The sequence below is a fragment of the Mus caroli genome, unplaced genomic scaffold, assembly GCF_978045245.1.
Source record: "Mus caroli unplaced genomic scaffold, Mus_caroli_1 scaffold_2, whole genome shotgun sequence".
In the NCBI taxonomy this organism is placed as follows: Eukaryota; Metazoa; Chordata; class Mammalia; order Rodentia; family Muridae; genus Mus; species Mus caroli.
Genome location: NW_028227257.1, coordinates 94,753,512 through 94,774,639, shown reverse-complemented (window position 1 = coordinate 94,774,639; position 21,128 = coordinate 94,753,512). Strand labels below are relative to the sequence as shown.

The 21,128-nt window shown below is 38.4% G+C and overlaps 2 protein-coding genes across 2 annotated transcripts; one reads left to right on the top strand and one right to left on the bottom strand.

Annotated features, from left to right (window-relative positions):
* The first annotated feature begins 227 nt into the window (after positions 1 to 227).
* On the top strand, positions 228 to 1,172 carry LOC110290254 (olfactory receptor 5G29-like). The gene has a single exon (XM_021156758.1). The coding sequence runs from the start codon at positions 228 to 230 to the stop codon at positions 1,170 to 1,172; it is 945 nt and encodes a 314-aa protein (XP_021012417.1).
* Positions 1,173 to 8,190: 7,018 nt separating this feature from the next.
* Positions 8,191 to 9,147, bottom strand: LOC110290236 (olfactory receptor 5G25). The gene is given in 1 exon segment (XM_021156735.2): positions 8,191 to 9,147. A coding segment is annotated over 1 exon segment (957 nt).
* Positions 9,148 to 21,128: the final 11,981 nt, after the last annotated feature.

Here is a 21,128-nt window from a genome sequence, read left to right as displayed (position 1 = left end):
AGGCACAGAATCCAAAGAATTACAGGTAAGTTACTGAAGTTTCCATAGTATTTTTGCATAGCTGCCTAGATCTTGTGCTGGGAACATTAACTTTACAGTTCAACAATGTTGACAAGTTGCCTGCAATAGACCTATTGTGGACATTCTGCCATTAATTTAAAGATTACTTGACTAAATTTGGTAATTTTTGGTAATTCTTGTTCTTTAGACAGATTTTTAACTGACCAATGGAAGAAAAGAATCAGACCACAGTGCTTGAGTTTATTTTCCTGGGCCTTACAGATTATCTCCATCAGAAGGTTGTTCTCTTTATCATATTTTTCCTTGTTTATTTTGTCACCCTGGCAGGTAATGTGGGTATGATCAATCTCATATGGATGGACCCCAGGCTGCACACGCCTATGTACTTTTTTCTCAGCCAGCTGGCCTTTGTAGATGTGTGCTCCTCTTCCTGTGTAGCTCCCAAGATGCTGAGTGACATTTTTGCAGAGAAGAAAGCCATTTCTTTTATGGGTTGTGCAGCACAGATGTGGTTCTTTGGTCTTTTTGTGACAACTGATTGTTTCCTCCTAGCTGCCATGGCTTATGATCGATATACGGCTGTCTGTAAACCCTTGCTGTACAGTGTCATTATGTCCAAGAGGGTCTGTGTTCAGTTTGTCATAGGACCTTATCTTTTAGCTGCTATAAACATCACAACTCATACAACATTGACCTTTTGCTTACCGTTCTGTGGTTCAAATACCATCAACCATTTCTTCTGTGATGTTTCCCCGCTGCTTTCATTAGCATGTGCTGACACATGGATTAACAAGGTAGTACTTTTTGTCCTGGCTGGAGTGATAGGTGTTCCCAGTGGCTTGATAATCATAGTTTCCTATGTGTGCATCCTGGTGGCTATCTTGAAGATCAAGACTGCTGATGGGAGACAGAAAGCCTTCTCCACATGTTCTTCTCACCTGGCAGCTGTCTCAATTCTTTATGGCACTCTTTTCTTCATATATGTTCGACCTAATGCAAGTTCTTCCCTAGATATTAATAAAGTGATCTCTTTATTTTATACAGTTGTGATCCCCATGTTGAATCCCCTCATTTATAGCTTGAGGAACAAAGAGGTGAAAGATGCATTTAAGAGAATATTGAAAAGTAATCACTTCTTAACAGGTGCTTAAGAGAATTCTCTTTGTGTGAGATCTAAAATGTGGCTGTAAACTTTATGTTAAAGAGCACTGAAGTAGGAATCAGAGGCCACATGATGAATCTGGTAATGAAGTTTTTATTCTGTTTGAAAAGTCAAGATATTCCTAAGTAGTTTTATACTCTGTCTCTTTTTGTGATGAGGTAGTCCTAGTAAAATATAGATGTAGATTGAGAAGAAATGCAAATATATACTAGAAGATAACTTAGATGAATATTTATATAAAGGTTTGATTATTTTTCATAATATTATTTGGAATATTTGGGAATTTCACATAGTGTGTGAAATCATACTCACTTCCCAGTCCTCTCAGATCTACCCCTCTACCTTGTGACCTTCTCCCCAGAAAAAGAAGAAAAAGAAGGAAGGGGAAAAGGAGGAGGAGGAGGAGGAGGAGAAGGAGGAGGAAGAAGAGGAATAGGAGGAGAACAACAACAACAACAATAACAATAACAACAACAAAGTCTAATTTGTGTTGCCCATATACTCACTGGAGCATGGCCAAACCTCCACTGGTCAGCCCCTTAAAGAAGAGAGTCCTTGCTCACCCTCATCCCTGCCAAAAGCCATCAATTATAAAGAGCCACACTTAAGCATTTTTCCACAATTTTTAAGAGTTATTTTCAGGGTTTCTGTCTAGACTTAGCTTTGGGGACCCATATGGGTAGGGTATAGGCCTTCTGTGCCCTTCTCAACTGTGAGTCTACAGTCATTAATACCATGGCAAAAGTAGTTTCCTTGATCTTTCCCATCAGTGGGAGCATCGATCATGGACATCCACATGGTCTCCAGCATTACTCTGAGGCTAAGAACCTCATTATGGTCTCCTGTGGAAGTACTGCACAGACCACAGACATCAACATAGCCCTCACTTTCTGCAGGGGACACAGACACCATCATAGCCCTCAGAAGCAGCACAGATCAAGGACATCAACATGGTCTCGGATGGCAGGCCACTCATATCAATATGGTCTCAGGAAGCAGTGCAGATCATAGACATTCACATGGTCTTTGGTGGTAACATGGAACATGCACATCAACATGACCCTGGTTGTAGTAGAAAACAAACTCAGACATGGTGCCTTGGTGCTGTAGGACCAAGGATATATGCATGAACCTCTGGCTTCAATTCAACACAGCTTCATTCCTTTGTCTTTCTCAATTCTCCATCAGTTTGTCATAGCAACATTTGAAAGTGAAGCGCTTCACATAGTATATTTTTTTTTTGGCCCAGACAGCTTTAAATGCAAATAGCCCTTTCAACAAGTCATTGGTCTGGTGCAAGGTTTTTGGTTTCCGGTTTCTGAGGCACCATAAATACTGGACCGTTGTATGAACTGGTCTCTGATATCCTGCTGTTGCCCAGAGTGAGGGTGATATTGGTGTTAGACTGGGCATCTGGGGAGCTACACCACACCTCCCTGCCCTGCATATCATCTGAGGCTCAGAAGGTTTAACCTTTGTGCTAGTAGGCTGCAGATAGTGACCCTGTGTTTTCTGTCTCCTAGCAGGGCAAGCAGCACAGGCTGCAGCCACAATAGCTCCATGTTGGGGGTGGCAGGCCGGTTTAATGTGAACCAATTCACTTTTGGCCCACTTTTGGAGGAGATGCAGGCCCCTGCACATCCCTGGTTGTTGGTTCTGGAAGCCAGCACCAAAACTCACATGGTTCATTGGACTCTATCTTTGTGCTTGCAGCCCACTGGGTGAGAAAGTGTTGTGAAGATTATAGATTCTCAGTGCATGGCCCTGCTCCTCCAGCTTACTTTTGTTCACTTTTTAAAAGCATCTTCCCATATTACTTGCCTTTTTATTTTCCTTAGTTGTTCTGGAGCTACTGTGGGCCCTGAATACTCTCTTCAGAGCACCCCCAACCACACCATTGTTCTTTGGAGCCTCTATTGGTCTCCCAGACTCCTCTCTACTGCTGTGTTACTGGAAGTTGCTGCCATCTTTTGAGACTGACTATGGATAATTCATTTGGTTCTTTTTTTCTTTTTTATATATATTTTTCATTCATTCATTCATCCATCCATTCACTTACTCACTCATTCACCACTCATTCATTCTCACCACTGTAGCATTCACCTACACTGGGACATCAAGCCTTCACAGGACCAAGGGCCTTCTCTCCTATTGATACTAGATAAGGCCATCCTCTGCTACATATGCAGCTGGAACCATGGGTCCTTCTATGTGTACTCTTTGGTTGGTGTTTTAGTCTTTGGGGGCTCTGGAGGTTCTGGTTGGTTAATATTGAATAATTCTTAATTTAGAAAGAAAACTAAAAGTTACAAGTGATAGGTCAAAGCATGTCAAATAAAATATAAAAAATATATATATACTTTCATACATGTTTCACCACTAATAATATTTATAAAGGAGTTTTATAGAAATAAACAAACAAAAGGTTAAAAATAGTTAACTGGGAAAATAAACTAGTAGACAATAAACAGAAATGAATAAAAATCACCCAATTCACAAGAGAAAGTTAGTCTTGTTCATTTAATCCCATTTTTTGGTTTTGGATCTTTTTTCTTTTATCTATCTATCTATCTATCTATCTATCTATCTATCTATCTATCTACATCTCAAATGCTGTTCCCTTCCCAGTTTTTGGTTCTTTTTTCTTTTATATATATATTTTTCATTCATTCATTCATTCATTCATTCATTCATCCATTCACTTACTCAGTCATTTATGTATTTATGTATTTATATCTAAAATGCTGCTCCCATTCCCTTCTGGTTCCTCCCATACAGAGTCCCTGCCCCCATGCTTCCTTGACTTCTCTGAGAGGGTGGGTCCCCCCAGGTCTCCCCTGACCCTGGCCCATCAATTCTCTGTCAGACTAGGTACATCCTCTCTCACTGAGGCTAGACAAGGCAGCCATGGAGACAGAGTCTGCTACATATGTGCTGGGGCCTCCTTCCAGTCTGAATATGTTCTTTGGTTGGTGGCTCATTCTTTGAGACCTCCCATGGCTCCTTGTTAGTTGACTTTGTTGGTCTCCCTGTGGGGTTCTCATCCCCTTTAGGGTTTGAATCCTTCCTCCAACTCTTTATTTAGAGTCTCAACCTTTGTCCAATGTTTGGTTGTGGGTATATGCATCTATTTCAGTCCCCTGCTGGGTAAAGCCTCTTAGATGACAGTTATACTAGGTACCTGTTTGCAAGCATATAATGAGAACAGGAGTTGGAGCTTGCCCATGGAATGGGCTTCAAGTTGGGTCAGATATTGTTCAACCATTCCTTTAATCTCTGCTATATCTCTGCATTTCTTTCAGAAGGGACAAATTTTGGTTTGAAAGTGTTGTAGGTAGGTTGGTGTCCTTATACCTCCTCTGGGGGTCCTGCCTGGCTACAGGAGTTGTTCTCTTCAGGTTCCATGTTCCCACCATTGGACATCCTAGCTAAGATCACCAGCATTGACTCCTGGGAGCTTCCCATATCCCAGAACTATGGGATATCTTTAGATTCCTCACCCCTTCCAGCTGTAGAATTCAATTTATTCTTTCTCTGCTCCTGATCCTGTCTCATCATTCGCCTCCCCTCCCATTTGCCTCCTATGAGTATTTTGTTTCACCTTCTAAGTGGTATTCAAGCATTCTTGCTTGGGCATGCCTTCTTATTTAACTTCTTTGTGACTCTGGGGTGTGTCATGGCTATTCTGTACTTTATGGCTAATATCCACTTTTCTGTGAGTACATATCATGCATATACATATGTGCATCTGTTTCAGTCCCCTGCTGGGTAATGCCTCTCAGAAGGCAGTTATACTATGCAACTGTCTGCAAGGATAATAGAATATCTATAATGATGTCAGGAGTTGGAGCTTGCCCAAGGGTTACCTTGCTCAAGATGATATTTCCTAGTTCTATCCATTTGCCTGCAAATTTCATGATCCCCTTGCTTTTAATAGCTGAATAGTATTCCATTGTTTAGATGTACCACATTTTCTTTATCTATTTTCCAGTTGAGGGCCATCTGGGATGTTTTCAGTTCCTGGCTTTTATGAATAAAGCAGCCATGAACATAGTGGAGCATGTGTCCTTGTGCTATGGTGGAACATCTTTTGGTTATATGCCCAGGAGAGGTATAGCTGGATCTTCAGGTAAAACCACTTTACAAACAGTAGATTGTTTTCCAGAGTGGTTATAAAAGTTTGTAATCTCATCAGCAATGGAGGAGAGTTCCCCTTACTCTACATCCTCACCAGCACACACTGTCAATTGAGTTTTTGATCTTAGTCTTTCTGATTGTAGTAAGATGGGATTTCAGAGTTATTTTGATTTGTATTTCACTGATAACTAAGGATGTTGAGCATTTCTTTAAGTGTTTCTTGGCCATTTGAGATTCCTCTGTTGAGATTTCTCTGTTTAGTTTTATGCCCCATTTTTTAGTTAGGATGTTTAGTTTGTTGGAATTTAATTTCTTGAGTTCTTTATATATTTTGGATATTAGCTCTCAATCAGATACAGTGCTAGTAAAAATCTTTTCCCAATCTGTAGGGTGCAGTTTTGTCCAGTTGACAGTGTCCTTTGCCTTACAGTTCCATGAGGTATCATTTATCAATTGTTGATCTTAGGGCCTGAGACTTGGTGTTCTTTTCAGGAAATTGTTTCCTGTACCAATGTGTTCAAGGTGATTTCCTACCTTCTCTTCTATTAGATTTAGTGTATATGGATTTATGTTGAGATACTTGGTCCAGTTGAACTGGTATTTTCTGCTGGGTGATAAATATGGATCTATTCTCATTCTTCTACATGCACATATCCAATTAGATCAATACCATTTGTTGAAGATGTTTTCTTTTATTCAATGTACGCTTTTGTCTTCTTTGTTAAAAATCAAGTGTCCATATGTTTTTGGGTTTATTTTTATTTATTTATTTATTTATTTATTTATTTATTTATTTGGTTTTTTCGAGACAGGGTTTCTCTGTATAGCCCTGGCTGTCCTGGAACTCACTTTGTAGACCAGGCTGGCCTCGAACTCAGAAATCCGCCTGCCTCTGCCTCCCGAGTGCTGGGATTAAAGGCGTGCGCCACCACGCCCTGCGGGTTTATTTCTTGATCTTAGATTTTATTTCATTGATCAATCTGTCTGTTTCTGTACCGATACCATGCAGATATTATCACTGTTGTTCTATAGTATATTTTGAGGACAGGGATGGTGATTCCTTCAGAGGTTCTTTTATTGTTCAGAATTGTTTTGGTTATCTTGTGTTTTCTATTTTTCCCTATGAACTTGAGAATTGGTTTTTATAAGCTCTATAAAATATTCTGTAGGAACTCACTTGAATTTTCTTTCCCTGTGGACTAGCTCTCATGCTATCAGAATGTACCATGCAAGTTTTTGAAGAAGGGAAGCAACCAACACTTCCATCCTTCATGATACCTATGACACCCATCAACAAACAGCATGGCAAATAACACTAGAGTATAGCACTGGCACACACATCTTTGTGGTAACCAATTTGGAAACACACACAAACACATGCATGTGCATGAAAAAAAATTGATCAGAGTCCATGAATTTGAAGGAGAGTTTAAAAGGGTTTATGGGAGGTTTAGATGGAAGACAGGAAAAGGAGAAATGTTCCTATTAAAAACAATCTCAAAAATAAACAAATAAACAGAGATCTAAGAAAGAGAATTGAATAATGCTTGAATCAGTTTATTTAATTTTTTATCCATCTGTGTAATCTAATTGTTGAAACTTGATTTATTGCACTTATATTCTTCCAGAGATAGCCAGAAAAATAATTCTCTTTCTGATCTAACTCCCAAAGACTTGAGAGTGTTAAATCTATTAAATGATAGATATGGTTATTGACATGTTAAAAGAATCAAGAAAGAACACACAATTTTGGGTTTACTAAAATAAATTCTCTATGAAATCATGCAAGGACCACACATTTCATGATACATCAGTCTAAATTTCCATCAAGGTAAACAGAAGATTCAGGTAGTCCTATCAGGAAAAATAAATATCAAATACAACAAGGATGTAAGTTTTCCAAAGCAGTAACAATGTGGGTGGGGGGAAAACTCACAAGGTCTCTGCCCTAATAATGAACTACAAGTAACTAAGTATTGCTATGAGTGAGAGAAATAGTCTTCCCCAGGGAAGAGTACACCAACTGGTTATTAAATACCAAATTGTCAGCACTCATATATATATATATATATATATATATATATATATATATATAGGCATATACAAGCAACATTATAAATAATGAGCATGCATTTATGTATGTAACAACAATTAAAGATATAAAAATCATGAAGCTGAGATAGAGCAGGGAGGGGGATACATGGATGTTTTAGAGGGAAAAGAAGGAGAAAGGGATGTAATTGTATTTTAATCTTGATACATATAAAAAATTCTCTTAAAATGTTTTAGTAAATCATTATTGCTTCATGGAAATAAAAAATAATTATTATAAACAAATTAGAATGTACCCAAAAGTGAAATGATATTTACCTATGTTGAAGAACAAAATAATAGTTATTACTGTGGAAAATATCAATGCATTTTTCCTCAGGTACAAAATACAAAGTTACATTATCATAATACCAAAAGCTACTAGGATAGTATAGCCATATCCTTCAGTGTGTACAACTGCTTTGAAAAATACTTATTTCAAACACGAAGGGATTATTATACACTTTACCTATTTTTTTGGAACACACCCAAGATTAAGCATTATGAATTATCCTATTATAGAAGAAAAATTTATGGAAATGGCCTTCTGTAAATCCTACTTACATATTACATATTGAGATATTATTAAGTTCCTTGCTTACTAAATTTTATTTTTTTTCAAAATTTAACATAATCAGTTATTTCTAGTTATAAGACAACATAATTTTGCTAAAGTTATACACCCTAAAACCAAAACATCTCAGTTTAAAGTTCAAAACACTTTCTTATTGAACAACAAAAATTGAAGTAGGTTCACTGGTATCTAATAATGTCTATATCTATAATATTTTATCTTACAAAGTGTAGCAAAACTTCTTTTCAAATGTCCTGATGAGTGCATCTTTGACTTCCTTATTTCTCAAGCTATAAATGAATGGGTTCAACATAGGGATTACAGCAGTATAAAATAGTGACACAACTTTATTGATATCCAGAGAGAAGCTGGAGCTTGGACGTACATAGATAAAGAAGAGAGTTCCATAAAGGATAGAGACTGCTGTCAGGTGTGAAGAGCAGGTGGAGAAGGCTTTGCGCCTCCCATCAGCAGAACTGATCTTTAGGATGGTGATAGCAATGTAAACGTAGGAAACCAATATGATTATGCCACTGAATACACCTAAGATCCCAGCCATGATGAAAAGCAAACTTTTATTCATCTGAGTATCTGCACATGGCAGTGAGAGAACAGGAAGAAGGTCACAGAAAAAGTGATTGATGATATTTGGACCACAGTATGGAAGGATAAATGCAGAAGTAGTATGGACCACAGTGCTTATAAGGCCTATGCTGTAAGGGCCTATCACTAACTGTACACAGACTCGCTGGGACATGATGAGAGTATACAGCAAAGGCTTACAGATGGCGACATACCGATCATAAGCCATGGAGGCCAGGAGGAAACATTCTGTCACTACAAACTGGCTGAATAAACAAAGCTGGATAGCACAACCTAAGAAGGAGATCACCTTTTTATCCACAAATATGTCAGACAACATCTTAGGACTGATGACAGAAGAGGAGCAGGCATCTACAAAGGACAAGTGGCTGAGAAAAAAGTACATGGGGATGTGGAGTCGAGTGTCCAGTTGAATTAAAATGATCATTCCCAGGTTCCCCAAAAGAGTTGCCAGATAAACACAGAGAAATGTCAGGAAGAGGACAATTTGGAGATGGAAGGAGGAGGTTAATCCAGTGAAGAAGAACTCAGTCACAACAGTTTGATTTCTGTGCATCATTCCTATGGATTAACCTGTTATGACAAAGAGAGAATTTTCCAATGCAGTAGATTCACAAATAAAGTCTTAGTTAATTTAAGTTTTGTTAACTCGAGTTTTACTCTTTTCTTTCCTACTAGTCATTAGGGATGCTGTCTTTGGAGCTTGGGTACCTCTCAGTCTGTAGCATACCTCACTGAGTTCTTTGGTATATATATATATTTAACATGAGAATTTAAGACCTAAAGTATGAACTATGGGATAATGTCACACATTTTCTAACTTCAAGGTTAGCATATCTGTCTCAAAACACCTGTTTATGAACTAAGGGTATTTTAGGAAACATTGAAAACATGAAAAAAAAAGTAATGTGTGACCCAGTGAATTTGGATTATCTTACCAGCTTAATCACAGGCATGTAATGTATGTATCACCTTCATCCCTACACAACTCAGTCTCCATGTTGTCTACAATATAATTCACAATGTTTAAGATATAGAATAGCATACTAAGAAAAAGAGCTCAACCATTTGAATAAGATGTATGCAACCACACACCACACTTTCTGTCATGCATTCTCTGACCAGTCTATGTCCTTCCTATCATAGCCATAACTATCTAATATTACATGTGTGGCTCAACAAAGGCTCCATTCTTAAATATTGATTGTTTACAGGGTCTTTCTACAAAACAAATTATTTATAAATAAATATAGACAGTTCACACTTATCCAAGTGAAATCATTCATATCCACATAGCGATCTATACATAATTGTTCACAGAAGTGTCATTTATAGTAGCTGAGAACGTGAACACGAAATTCTTTCAGGATGTTGAAATTTGCAAGTATGGTACAGTCAGCAACATGGATAAAGATAAAAACCATTTCACTGAGTTCAAGAAAAGCCAAGCCCAAAGCATTGTATAATTTAACCCCTTTGTGAGATGGTTTTCTACTTGCCAGGTTATTGTGACTCTGGAAGAAATGTCTTGTATTTATCTACATGGGGATGTAACATGTCTGGCTGTGGGGCTTTTTGAACAAATACACTCTTGTGATGGAATGATCAAAAATAATACAAACACGCTGTTTCCAACATCATTACTGATCATGATGCTGACCAGTCAGTCACAGAATATATTACCACTGATAAATTTAGAGAATCATTGCCAAAGATATAACTACATCCTTTTTTGGTCTATAATTTTTTTTTAATCTCAGCATTTATTTAGCAAGAATAAAATCACATGGAAGAGCAGTGCTAAAGAAAGAGCAGTGTAGTAAAACCAGGGGAGAGGAAATGCAATTAAAACAATCATAGCTATTTAAAAAATAGCACAAAAATAATATTAGGGTACAGGATGTTCTATAACCTTGGGTTGTTATCTCCCTAAACTACCAGTAGGTGTCTACTGACTTTTTTTCTGGTAGGAAAAGTGGAAATGGTTTTGATTAACTGAAAGCCAGTAAAGAAAAAAGTTTCCAATACTTCCAGTTTCAAAGCCAATGGGAGGGGAGAAGAGAAAACACCTGAAGGGGTTGATTGAGGTTGGTCAGAAAACTACCTTAGTGTTAAAAACGTTTCATAATTTTTATACTTTCTAGGCATAGCAACTCATTTCTAGTTATTCATATTTTTCATTATTAGATCAAAAAGATAGAACCAATTCATTTTAAGTGCCCCTATTAAAGTTATAGAAAAATGTGAGGCAAATGCAAATGCTCCAAACCATGTCTCATATAATTGCCTCTATTAAAGATGTTAAATGTATATTTTTCATGACAGCATTACACTTTTAAAGTCTGTGTTGAACATGAAATGTTGTGTGAAATGATATTCTGACTGTATAAAAGCCCATTAGATTTTATGTTTTCCAGTCTCACCTTGGGCACTAGCAGATTGAAAACTTAAGTGAACTCATTCAGATGTGTGTTTGTTTTCCAACAAAGATTGAAGCTAAGGATGAGTGAATAAATTAGATTCCACAGAAAACAAGGCTTCTCATTTCTAACATTTGGTTAGCCAATACATCTTCCTTCATATTTCACTAGCTCTATGCTAAGTCCCATTCCAGCTACCTCAACAGAAGTCTGCTATAATATACATTCTAATTAAGTTATTTAAAGCAAAAGCCAACCATTGCCTAGTTTATTTTTCATGGTTAGCTCAAAAATGATACTTTCCCTGGTCACTGAATTCATTTTATTTACCTGGCCCCTGAAAGTATTTACATATTAAATAGTCCATATTTCCGAAGAAATTCACCACAAACTACATGCCCATGTAACAGAGAGTTATCAAATTTATAGTTCTTTATATAAGAGTGAATTGCCATGTAAAAATATACCAGTACTCTTTGGATGTCCTGGTTGTCCAGAAGGTTAAAGACTATGTAATAACATCTTGAAGCTGAACCTTATTAAGACACTCACTCATTTAACCCTGCATATGATACATAAGAGTGTTTTCTAAAGAATGGAAATAAATTAGTGTCAACTCCCTCAGGGAATCAGCAGCCCAAGAGATCAACAACCCAAGAGATAACGTGTATAAGGAAATTGTAAACAATTTTTTTTCATTTTAATGAAAGCAATGGTCCTGCCACTCTTTATTTCTCATAATACAGTTTTCAAAAGAAGAAGAATTATACACTTTAAATTCTTATCACAAGTTCTTTTTACATTTGAACAAAAGAATGAATCTCTTAGTACTTCAAAAAAAATACCTTCAATGTGTAAGCATACAAATTATCATATGAGAAACATTCAAAAACTAGAGTAGGCTCACTTCGAAATGGAGCGCGCCTAATCCCCAGTAACAGCAGGAACCAACATTACCAGAGTCAGGAGTTCTTAGGAGCTCCAACTCTTTACCACTGATCCACAATCAACCCGTTTTCTACCAACAGTATAGGAGAGCTTAGTTTTAAAATAACAGCATCATTTTCCCCCCTGGTCCAGTTGTTTCATTAGGCAGTATTTTCAAAAAGCACATGAAAGTTTCTTTCTGATGATCAACAACTTTGAGTACTGGTTTTTACTTTTTAAAGCAATGAATTAAATTCCTTTTTTTTTTTTTAAAGAAGATAAACGCACAGTGAAATTATATCTTCGTCTCATTTTCAAAATAAAGCAATTCAGAATACAAAATAACTCAGGTGGCCAGCACCTAACTTATCCTCAGGGTGGCAAAATTAAAACAAACACACAAACAGAAAAAAGCTGTGGGTCAGATTCCCAGTCTGTTCGTTCACTTGAACCTACTATTCAGAACACAGGGTTGTGGTGTTTTGAGACAGTCACATGTAACCAACCCCAGGCCAGCCCCAAACTTGCTATGTAGCTGAGGCTGGCCTTAAGCCGCTCCTCATCATTGTGTCTCTACCTCCCAATTGCTGGTATTAAAGGCTTTAGTCACCTTGCCCCATTTAGGCAGTTGTTGGGTTTCTTAATTATTTTTATGATTTTTAAGTATTTGTGAGCATGTGCCTGTGTTCCAAGTACCAGTGGAAGCCAGATGAGGGCTGCTGCAGCAAGCTGTCATACATGGGGACTGAGACCTCAATCCTAGTGAGTAGCAAGGACCCTAACTGCTGACTTATCATGTCTCTCCTCTCTCCCTCCCTCCCTCATCATCTCCCCTCCCCAATTCTTTTTGTGTGAATTCAGACAAGAGCATGCCACAGTGCATGTGCAGATCTGAAAGGACAAACTTTATGGTTCAGTGTGTGTGTGGGGGGGGGTCAGACAGATTTAGGTGCCAGTCTTGCTTAAAGGGTATTTTTACCCACTGAGCCATTCCATTTATCCAGAATATGTTTGTTTGTTTGTTGTTGATTTTTTTGGTTTTAGTTTTTTAGTCTTGTCAGTGCTTATTTTCTGTGTACTGGTGTTTTGCCTGAGTATGTCTTGTGTGGGGGGTGTCAGATTCCCTGGAACTGGAGTTACTGGCAGGTGTGAGTGGTCATATGGGTGCCGCGAATTGAACCCAGGTCCTCTGGAAGAGCAGCCAGTACTCTTAGGCGTTGAACCATTGCTCCAGCCCCCAGTAGATTTTTAAACTCACTCATGACATTCATATTGCCCTAAGTTAACCTAGATTGACTGACAGGGCAGTAGTTACCAATAATCAGAACTGTACTGTATTTTACGGGCTGATGATCACTTCTTAATACTTCATATATTGTATCATTCACCCAGACTGGAGGCAGAGAGGTTGCAAAAGTCTGTCACTTGTTAGCAGCCATGAAGAGCAACTTTGAAGTCGGTAGGGAAAGCAAGAATGTGCTCCAGCACTGGCCTTAGCGACCACAGTTCCTGGGTCTGACACAACACCTAAGTTAATCCAGGGAATGCAAGGGCTGCCCGGAAGCCCTGTCCCTCCCTGGTGTTATATCTCCCTAGTGACCTTGTCCTGAGGAGAAAACAGTAGCAATATCAAAGCAGTAACGGATAATTCACTAGGGAAACTTTAGAAGCCAGTGCCCACATCTAAGTCCCAGGGCGAGGAGGCAGGAGCAGGGAGATCACTTGAAGTTCTAGGCCAGTCTGCTTTACACAGTGAGTTCCAGACCAGCCAGGCATACATATGAAGTTCTAGGCCAGTCTGCTTTACACAGTGAGTTCCAGACCAGCCAGGCATACATATGAAGTTCTAGGCCAGTCTGCTTTACACAGCGAGTTCCAGACCAGCCAGGCATACATATGAAGTTCTAGGCCAGTCTGCTCTACACAGCGAGTTCCAGACCAGCCAGGCATACATATGAAGTTCTAGGCCAGTCTGCTTTACACAGTGAGTTCTAGACCAGCCAGGCATACATATGAAGTTCTAGGCCAGTCTGCTTTACACAGTGAGTTCCAGACCAGCCAGGCATACATATGAAGTTCTAGGCCAGTCTGCTCTACACAGTGAGTTCCAGACCAGCCAGGCATACATATGAAGTTCTAGGCCAGTCCTCTCTACACAGTGAGTTCCAGACCAGCCAGGCATACATATGAGAACCTGTCTCAAAAAGGGGTAAGAAATCATGGCACCATGATTATGACAATGTTGATGTGCGACAAATGATGCTTATAAATTATTACACTATAAGCTGTATTATGCTGATTTGTGTGTGTGAGGAGGGAGTACACGTTATGTTTGCACTTGTGGGAGTTAGTTCTCCTTCACAAATGTGGTCACAGCGATCAAACTCTGACTCTCCGGCTTGGCAGGAAGTGCCTTTACCTACTGAGCCATATTGCCAGTCCTTTCCAAATGGTATTTTTAAGTCAAATAATACTTCACCCTCAGGAGTTGATGTCTATAGTCTTTGTTACTTTTTCTTAATTCCAAGGTGGAAATCCTAGTAAGGGACCTGAATGTAACATTAAAGAATCACATGTGAAAAATGACAGCAATAATAAATGCACATTACTTGAAGAACTGGAGGATAAAAGGGAGAGAGTAGAGCATAAAAACGTTGGCACCATTCAACTGTTTTTGAAAATAGGGAATTGCAGGCATAGCAACACATACCTGTGCCCTCACACACAGGAGGCTGAAGCAAGAGGGTCTCTGGTCACCAGTCATCCTGGACTACCATGGCTACCCTGCCTGGCCATTTTTATCTTTACAACAAGCATACAGCTGTTTCCTGGTTCTCTCCTTCAAACAATGGCAGCCTCAATAGCAGACACTGACCTTAGAGGTTTTTTTCTGGAATGAAAAAGGGGGCAGGTTGAGACAGGGTCCTGTGTAGCCTAGGCTGTCTTTGACCTTGCATTGTAGCTGAGGGAGACCTTGAACAACAGATCCTCTTTGCAGGCTTAACTCTTAGAGAGTTGCTGATCTCTGGTTCATAGCAGGAAACAAATTCAACATGGAAGACCTTGCTGTAAGAGACAGCAAGGAAAGTAACAGAGTGTTACAAACTCAGCCAACCTTCAAGGAATGGAAAGAGAATTGAAGCTGAACCTCAATTAAGTGACACTTGTAATGGATGGAAGTCCATTCACACATGACTAAATACATGAGTTCATAATGCTTTTGTTCAGCTTTGAAACAGGGTCTTACTTTATAGCTCAGGCAGGCCTGCAACTAACTATGTAGTCCAGGCTGGCTTTGACTAGAATCCTGCTCAGCCTCCTAGGCATACAGGCATAACCATCCATTAACAATGTTTCTTATAACACGTTAAGCTATGCATTTTGTATCTGGCTTTTAGTACATGTACTTTATTTTATACTTTTTTAAGATGTTAAAATGAAAAAAAAAAAAAAACAAAGCTTGGGATCTCCCCTCAAACTCACCAATGTGAAAACTACCATAAATATCCACAGAGGGGTCCTAGAAATCACCTACATTATAAAAACACTTCCAAGTAATAAGCTAAGAGTATTTGAAAAATATTCTATTAAAAAAAATTTTTTTTTGGTTTTTCGAGACAGGGTTTCTCTGTATAGCCCTGGCTGTTATGGAATTCACTTTGTAGACCAGGCTGGCCTCAAACTCAGAAATCCACCTGCCTCTGCCTCCCGAGTGCTGGGATTAAAGGCGTGCACCTCCACGCCCAGCTTAAATTTTTTTTTATGGTCTTATTAGCCAACTCATTAGCCACAGCTGGCCTCGCACTCCTGCCCCTTCTATACTCACCTCCTGAATTACAGGCGTGCTCCTGCATGCCTGGCTAAGAATACACTTCAAACGCAGAAGTTGTTGCAGTATTATATTATGTACTATAATTTGGCTAAATCGGATTTTGGTGACTTCAAGTTCTTCCCTTTCCTCCTTTCTCACAAGATTATTCACGTTCCTTATTGGAGATTAGAGCATGAGAATTTGAATAAATTTCAGATTTCCTTTAATGTCCATATTTTGTCCCTCTCTCCGTCTTTTAGCATAGAACAGAGATTGGCTTTCTCGCCTAACCATGATGACAGTTGGGATATGTAGCATTATACACACATCACTAATGGACACAGGAAGTTGCTCCATCACATAGCCAGCCTGTGTCGTGTCACTTCCATCTGTTAATGGCTGTTTCTCGTGGTTAAATGTCTAATAGACTCAAGCATGTAAGGGCAGATCTAAGCCAGAAGGAACACGGTTTTTGAATGAAACATAACAAAGATAAGCAGGTAATACTGTAGTACATGTTTCTCCATCAAACACCGACAATTCCCCTCCAGTCCTTCAAGCAGCATCTTAAATGGTACGAGTGAATGGTCCCCTTCCTAGTCATAAAATTATGTGGTGTTTGACTCACATATTCAAGAAGTGAGCGGTCTAGCACTCTGCGAATAATGGCTTCCTCAATTATATCAAAATCTATGAAATCATCGTAAAACGAAGTGTGACTGACTTGCAAATGTCTAATTAAACTGCCATTAAAGGTACTTGGGCTTTCATTAGGTCGTGAATGGCAAAGCGGACAGAACACGGGCCTCCTTTCTGATCTGTGGTGGATAATGCAATGATCCAGCAAGCAGTCTTCATCCAGTTCCCGCTGACAAAATGGACATACACATCAGAGTCCCACACTCGGCGCAGTTCTGGTATTCTGACTTCATCCTCTTGGCTATGTCAGTTGCGGGCACTCCCTCTGAAGGAAGGTATGCCCGGCAGTATGGACATGTCCATTTATTATTGTTCTTTATACTGGTCGCAATGCAAGATCGGCAGAACCCTGATGTGAAGCTTAATCCAGAGGCCCACTTGGTGGTGTACAAATACAACTACAGCGGTCAGATGAGGAATGCCCAAATTTTTATTATTAGATTTATTAGGCTATAGATGATAAATAAAGGAATAAAGAGATGGGGATAGCTCATTACTGGAACACTTGTGTAGTTCCAGCCTCATAGAAAATGACAATAATTATATACAAAATGATATTTTAATAATATACATTATAAAAATCAAGCAAATTAAAATATTTACTCTTTGTGTTACTAACACATAAGATCTATTCTCTTTAAACTTTTTCATGTAAGAAGATACAGTTTTATTTATTTATTTATTTATTTTTGTTTTTTAAGACATGGATTTTTTCATTTAAAAAATTAATTTATTCTCTCGTGTATTATATCTGTACAACAGTTCTTTTCTCTATTCTACTACACCTTCCCCACTCTCCCCATCTCCTCCCTTCAGAAAAGGCAGGCATTCCAGGGATATCAACCAAACATGGCATATCATGTTGCAATGAAATTAATTATATCACTTCATATTAAGGCTGAATAAGGTAACCCAGAAAAAGTCCAGGGGTGCTAAAAGCAGAAAAAAAAAGCATCAGAAATAGGCTCTGCTCACTCTGTTATGTATCCAAGCAAAACAACAAGCCATACAACTATAGTATAATTATAGAGGCCCTAGGTTAAACTCATTCAGGCTCCCTGTTTATACATCCAATCTCAATGATCCCCTATGAGTCCATGCTAGGTGATTCTTTGGGTTTACTTATGGTGTCTTTGACTCCTCTGCCTCCTACAATTCTTTGTCCACATTTCACCATAAGTCTCTGATCTCCATCTAATGAATTTTGTTTGTTTGTTTGTTTGTTTTGTCGAGACAGGGTTTCTCTGTGTAGTCCTGGCTGTCCTGGAATTCACTGTGTAGACCAGGCTGGCCTACCTCTGCCTCTCAAGTGCTGAGATTAAAGATGTGTGCCACCACTGCCTGGCTCCATCTAATGTTTGACTGTGGGTCCATCAGTTGCTAGATGAAGCCATTCTGATGACAATTGGGTTAGCCAACAAATATATATATATATATATATATGTGTGTGTGTGTGTGTGTGTGTGTGTGTGTGTGTATGTGTATACAATATATATGCATATATGCATATGTATATATGTGTATATACATATATATGTATATATGCATATATGTATATATGTATATATAATAGTATATTTTTAACATTTATTTATTTATTTATTTATTTATTTATTTATTGCTAGTTGTATTTGATGCCAGTGGACTGGGGGCAGGTGGGGCAGAAACAGAAAGGATCATGTGTGGAAAGGATGGAGACAGAGAGTAATGGGAGAGAAAACTGGAATTGGGAGGCATTCATGGGTGAGGAAGAAACCTACTGCAATGCAAACTCCCAGGAATTCATTAGAGTGACCCTACCTAAGACTCCTAGTAATGAGGGAAAAAGATCCTGAACTAGTCATCTCCTATATCCAGGAAAAACTTCCAGTAGAGGGTTTGGTGCACCAACATAAACCTTCAGCTAACAATTTGTCTTGTCATCAGGATATACTGGGATAAAGGTGACACAGAAATTGTGGGAGTGGAGAAACAATGACAAGTCCAGCTTGAGACTTATGCCTGTAGTCCACCCCTGACACTGTCTAGAGTACCAGAAACCAGATGTCTCAGACACAGGGTTTCTTATCAAATGATATTAACTAGAATCATCCTGCTGTACAAAAAAAATCTATAGACTGTAGCAGATTTAGTTTTGAGGTAAAAATCATATTGGAGACTGAGTCAAATCCAAGGGTCTAGAATAAAGCTCTTATGGTTAACACACAAGACATGCATTTTTCTTTCTTTCTATAGATATACTTCTAAAATAAATACCATAATGGGAAATGAGTTAATTTAAATGTGCAGCAACAATTATTGAACACCGAGAAGGCTGAGAGGAGAGGAAGATTTGGGAGGATAGATTTTTTTTTTTAAACACAGATGAGTAGGAACAATATGTCCTAATTTTCTTTACTTTGTAATACCTTTCCAATTGGTGCATTTAAAGTTTGTATAACTTTCTGTTGTCCTTCAGTGTGCAAAGGATGTATTTTCCTGAGAGAAACCAAGCCTCTGTAAAGTATTAATTGAATATGATAGAATCACTAACTCATTTGAATGTGAGCAGTCAATTGAGAGACTCTCACAAAAGCAATGAAGATGATGTGTTGTGTGTAATTATGTGATTTACACAAAGAAAGAAGCACATTTTCATGTTTGCAGAATAATTACACTTGTGACTCTTCAGAGAACCTTGAAAGATGTTAACCATCACCTCTTCATTTAACTGATAGCATTGTTTGGTTTAGCCCTCTGACATGTTCTCTCCTCATGATCTTCGAAGTTATTTTGTATCAGAAATCAGATGAAAATGTTTTTACTCAAAATCCATAGGTCTTATTATGATCAGAATGAAATTTGAACCTGTTTAGTCTGCTGAGCTGCCAAGTCCCATAGGCCACCTTTACCCCCACAATTCTCAGGAAAAATCCAAGTCTCACATGCTATGCCTCAGTTCAGTGTAGGGAGTCTCTGGATCCTATCTTACCTGTCTTTTCTGAGACTTAAGTATTCCTCTGTCTATATCCTAAGATCCTAGTAAAACCTGTATCTCTGAAGTCAAAAGCATCTCCTTCCTAGATGTCTGTTTCAGTTATTCTTAGATGGATTGGGTGCCATGGCTTATGATTGCTATGCCATCATCTCTAATCCACTGCTTTATGCTCAAGCTATGTCAAAGAAGTTGTACATCTATTTACTTGTATATTCCTATAAGGAGTGATGTCAACGCAATAAATATTATTAACAGGCAACACACGTTGAACTTTTATGGTGACAGTGTCTTTGATGATTTTTTTTCTGTGATGTCTGGTGAGGTTGGCATGTAATATTAAGAAGAGTTAAACGTCTGTGCTGTACTTCCTTCTAGCATGTAATGTCATTACTCTTATCCTGGTAATCTTGGCTTTCTAGATTTTCATCATTGCTGCTATGTTGAGGAGCCAATCCACTGAGAGTACTTCCAGTTTTTTTTCCACCTGCTTCTCACACCTTATCTCTGCAACCTTATAGTATGACTCCATTCTCCACATATACTCTTGCCCAAGTTCCAGATATTCCCTAAAGAGGGACAGACTGGTGTCTACCTTTTATACTCTATTAATTCCCATGCTGGATACCATGAACTACAGACTAAGGAATAAAGATATATAGGAAGCTCTGAGAAAACTCTTCAAATTAGTTCATTCTGAAGTCTAAGTTGACAAATAATGATCAAAACAGGATTATGTGATTATGAACTATTTGAGTCAAGGTAAAGGTGCTGAGAATTTATAGGTAAAAATTTTATTGTTTGAAACTCAACAGAAATTGTTTCATTAGTTTACATGTTTTATGTAGTAGTATGAATTTTTTATTTTTTAGTGTAATAAGTTATAGGTTTTCTTGTTATGCTTTCATGCACAATGTATTTTACACTCATTCAGTTTGTATTTGTTGAGTAATTGAACTGCAATCTACTATTGACAATTAATTTATACTATTTTTTTCTTTCTAAATATTTTATTATGTATTTTCCTCATTTACATTTCCAATGTAATCCCAAAATTTCCCCATACCCTCGCCCCCACTGCCCTACCCACCCAATCCCACTTTTTGGCCCTGATATTCCCCTGTACTGGGGAATATAAAGTTTGCAGGACCAATGGGCCTCTCTTTCCAGTGATGGCCAACTACATCATCTTTGATACATATGCAGTTCCTTTTAGCTCCTTGGGTACTGTCTCTAGCTCCTCCATTGGGGGCGCTGTGATCCATGCAATAGCTGACTGCAAGCATCCACTTCTGTGTTTGCTAGGCCCCGGCATAGTCTCAGAAGAGACAGCTATATCAGGGTCCTTTCAGCAAAATCTTGCTAGTGTATGCAATGGTGTCAGCGTTTGGAGGCTGATTATGGGATGGATCCCTGGATGTGGCAGTCTCTAGATGGTCCATCCTTTTGTCTCAGCTTCAAACTTTGTCTCTGTAACTCCTTCCATGGGTGTTTTGTTCCCAATTCTCAGAAGGGGCAAAGTGCCCACAATTTGATATTCGTTCTTCTTGAGTTTCATGTGTTTCACAAATTGTATCTTATATCTTGGGTATTCTAAGTTTCTGGGCTAATATCCACTTGTCAGAGAAAACATATCATTTGAGTTCTTTTGTGATTGGGTTACCTCACTCAGGATGATGTCCTCCAGGTACAACCATTTGCCTAGGAAT

Coding starts and splice junctions, on each gene's coding strand:
- LOC110290254 (XM_021156758.1), top strand. CDS start 228: ATGGAAGAAAAGAATCAGACCACAGTGCTTGAGTTTATTTTCCTGGGC.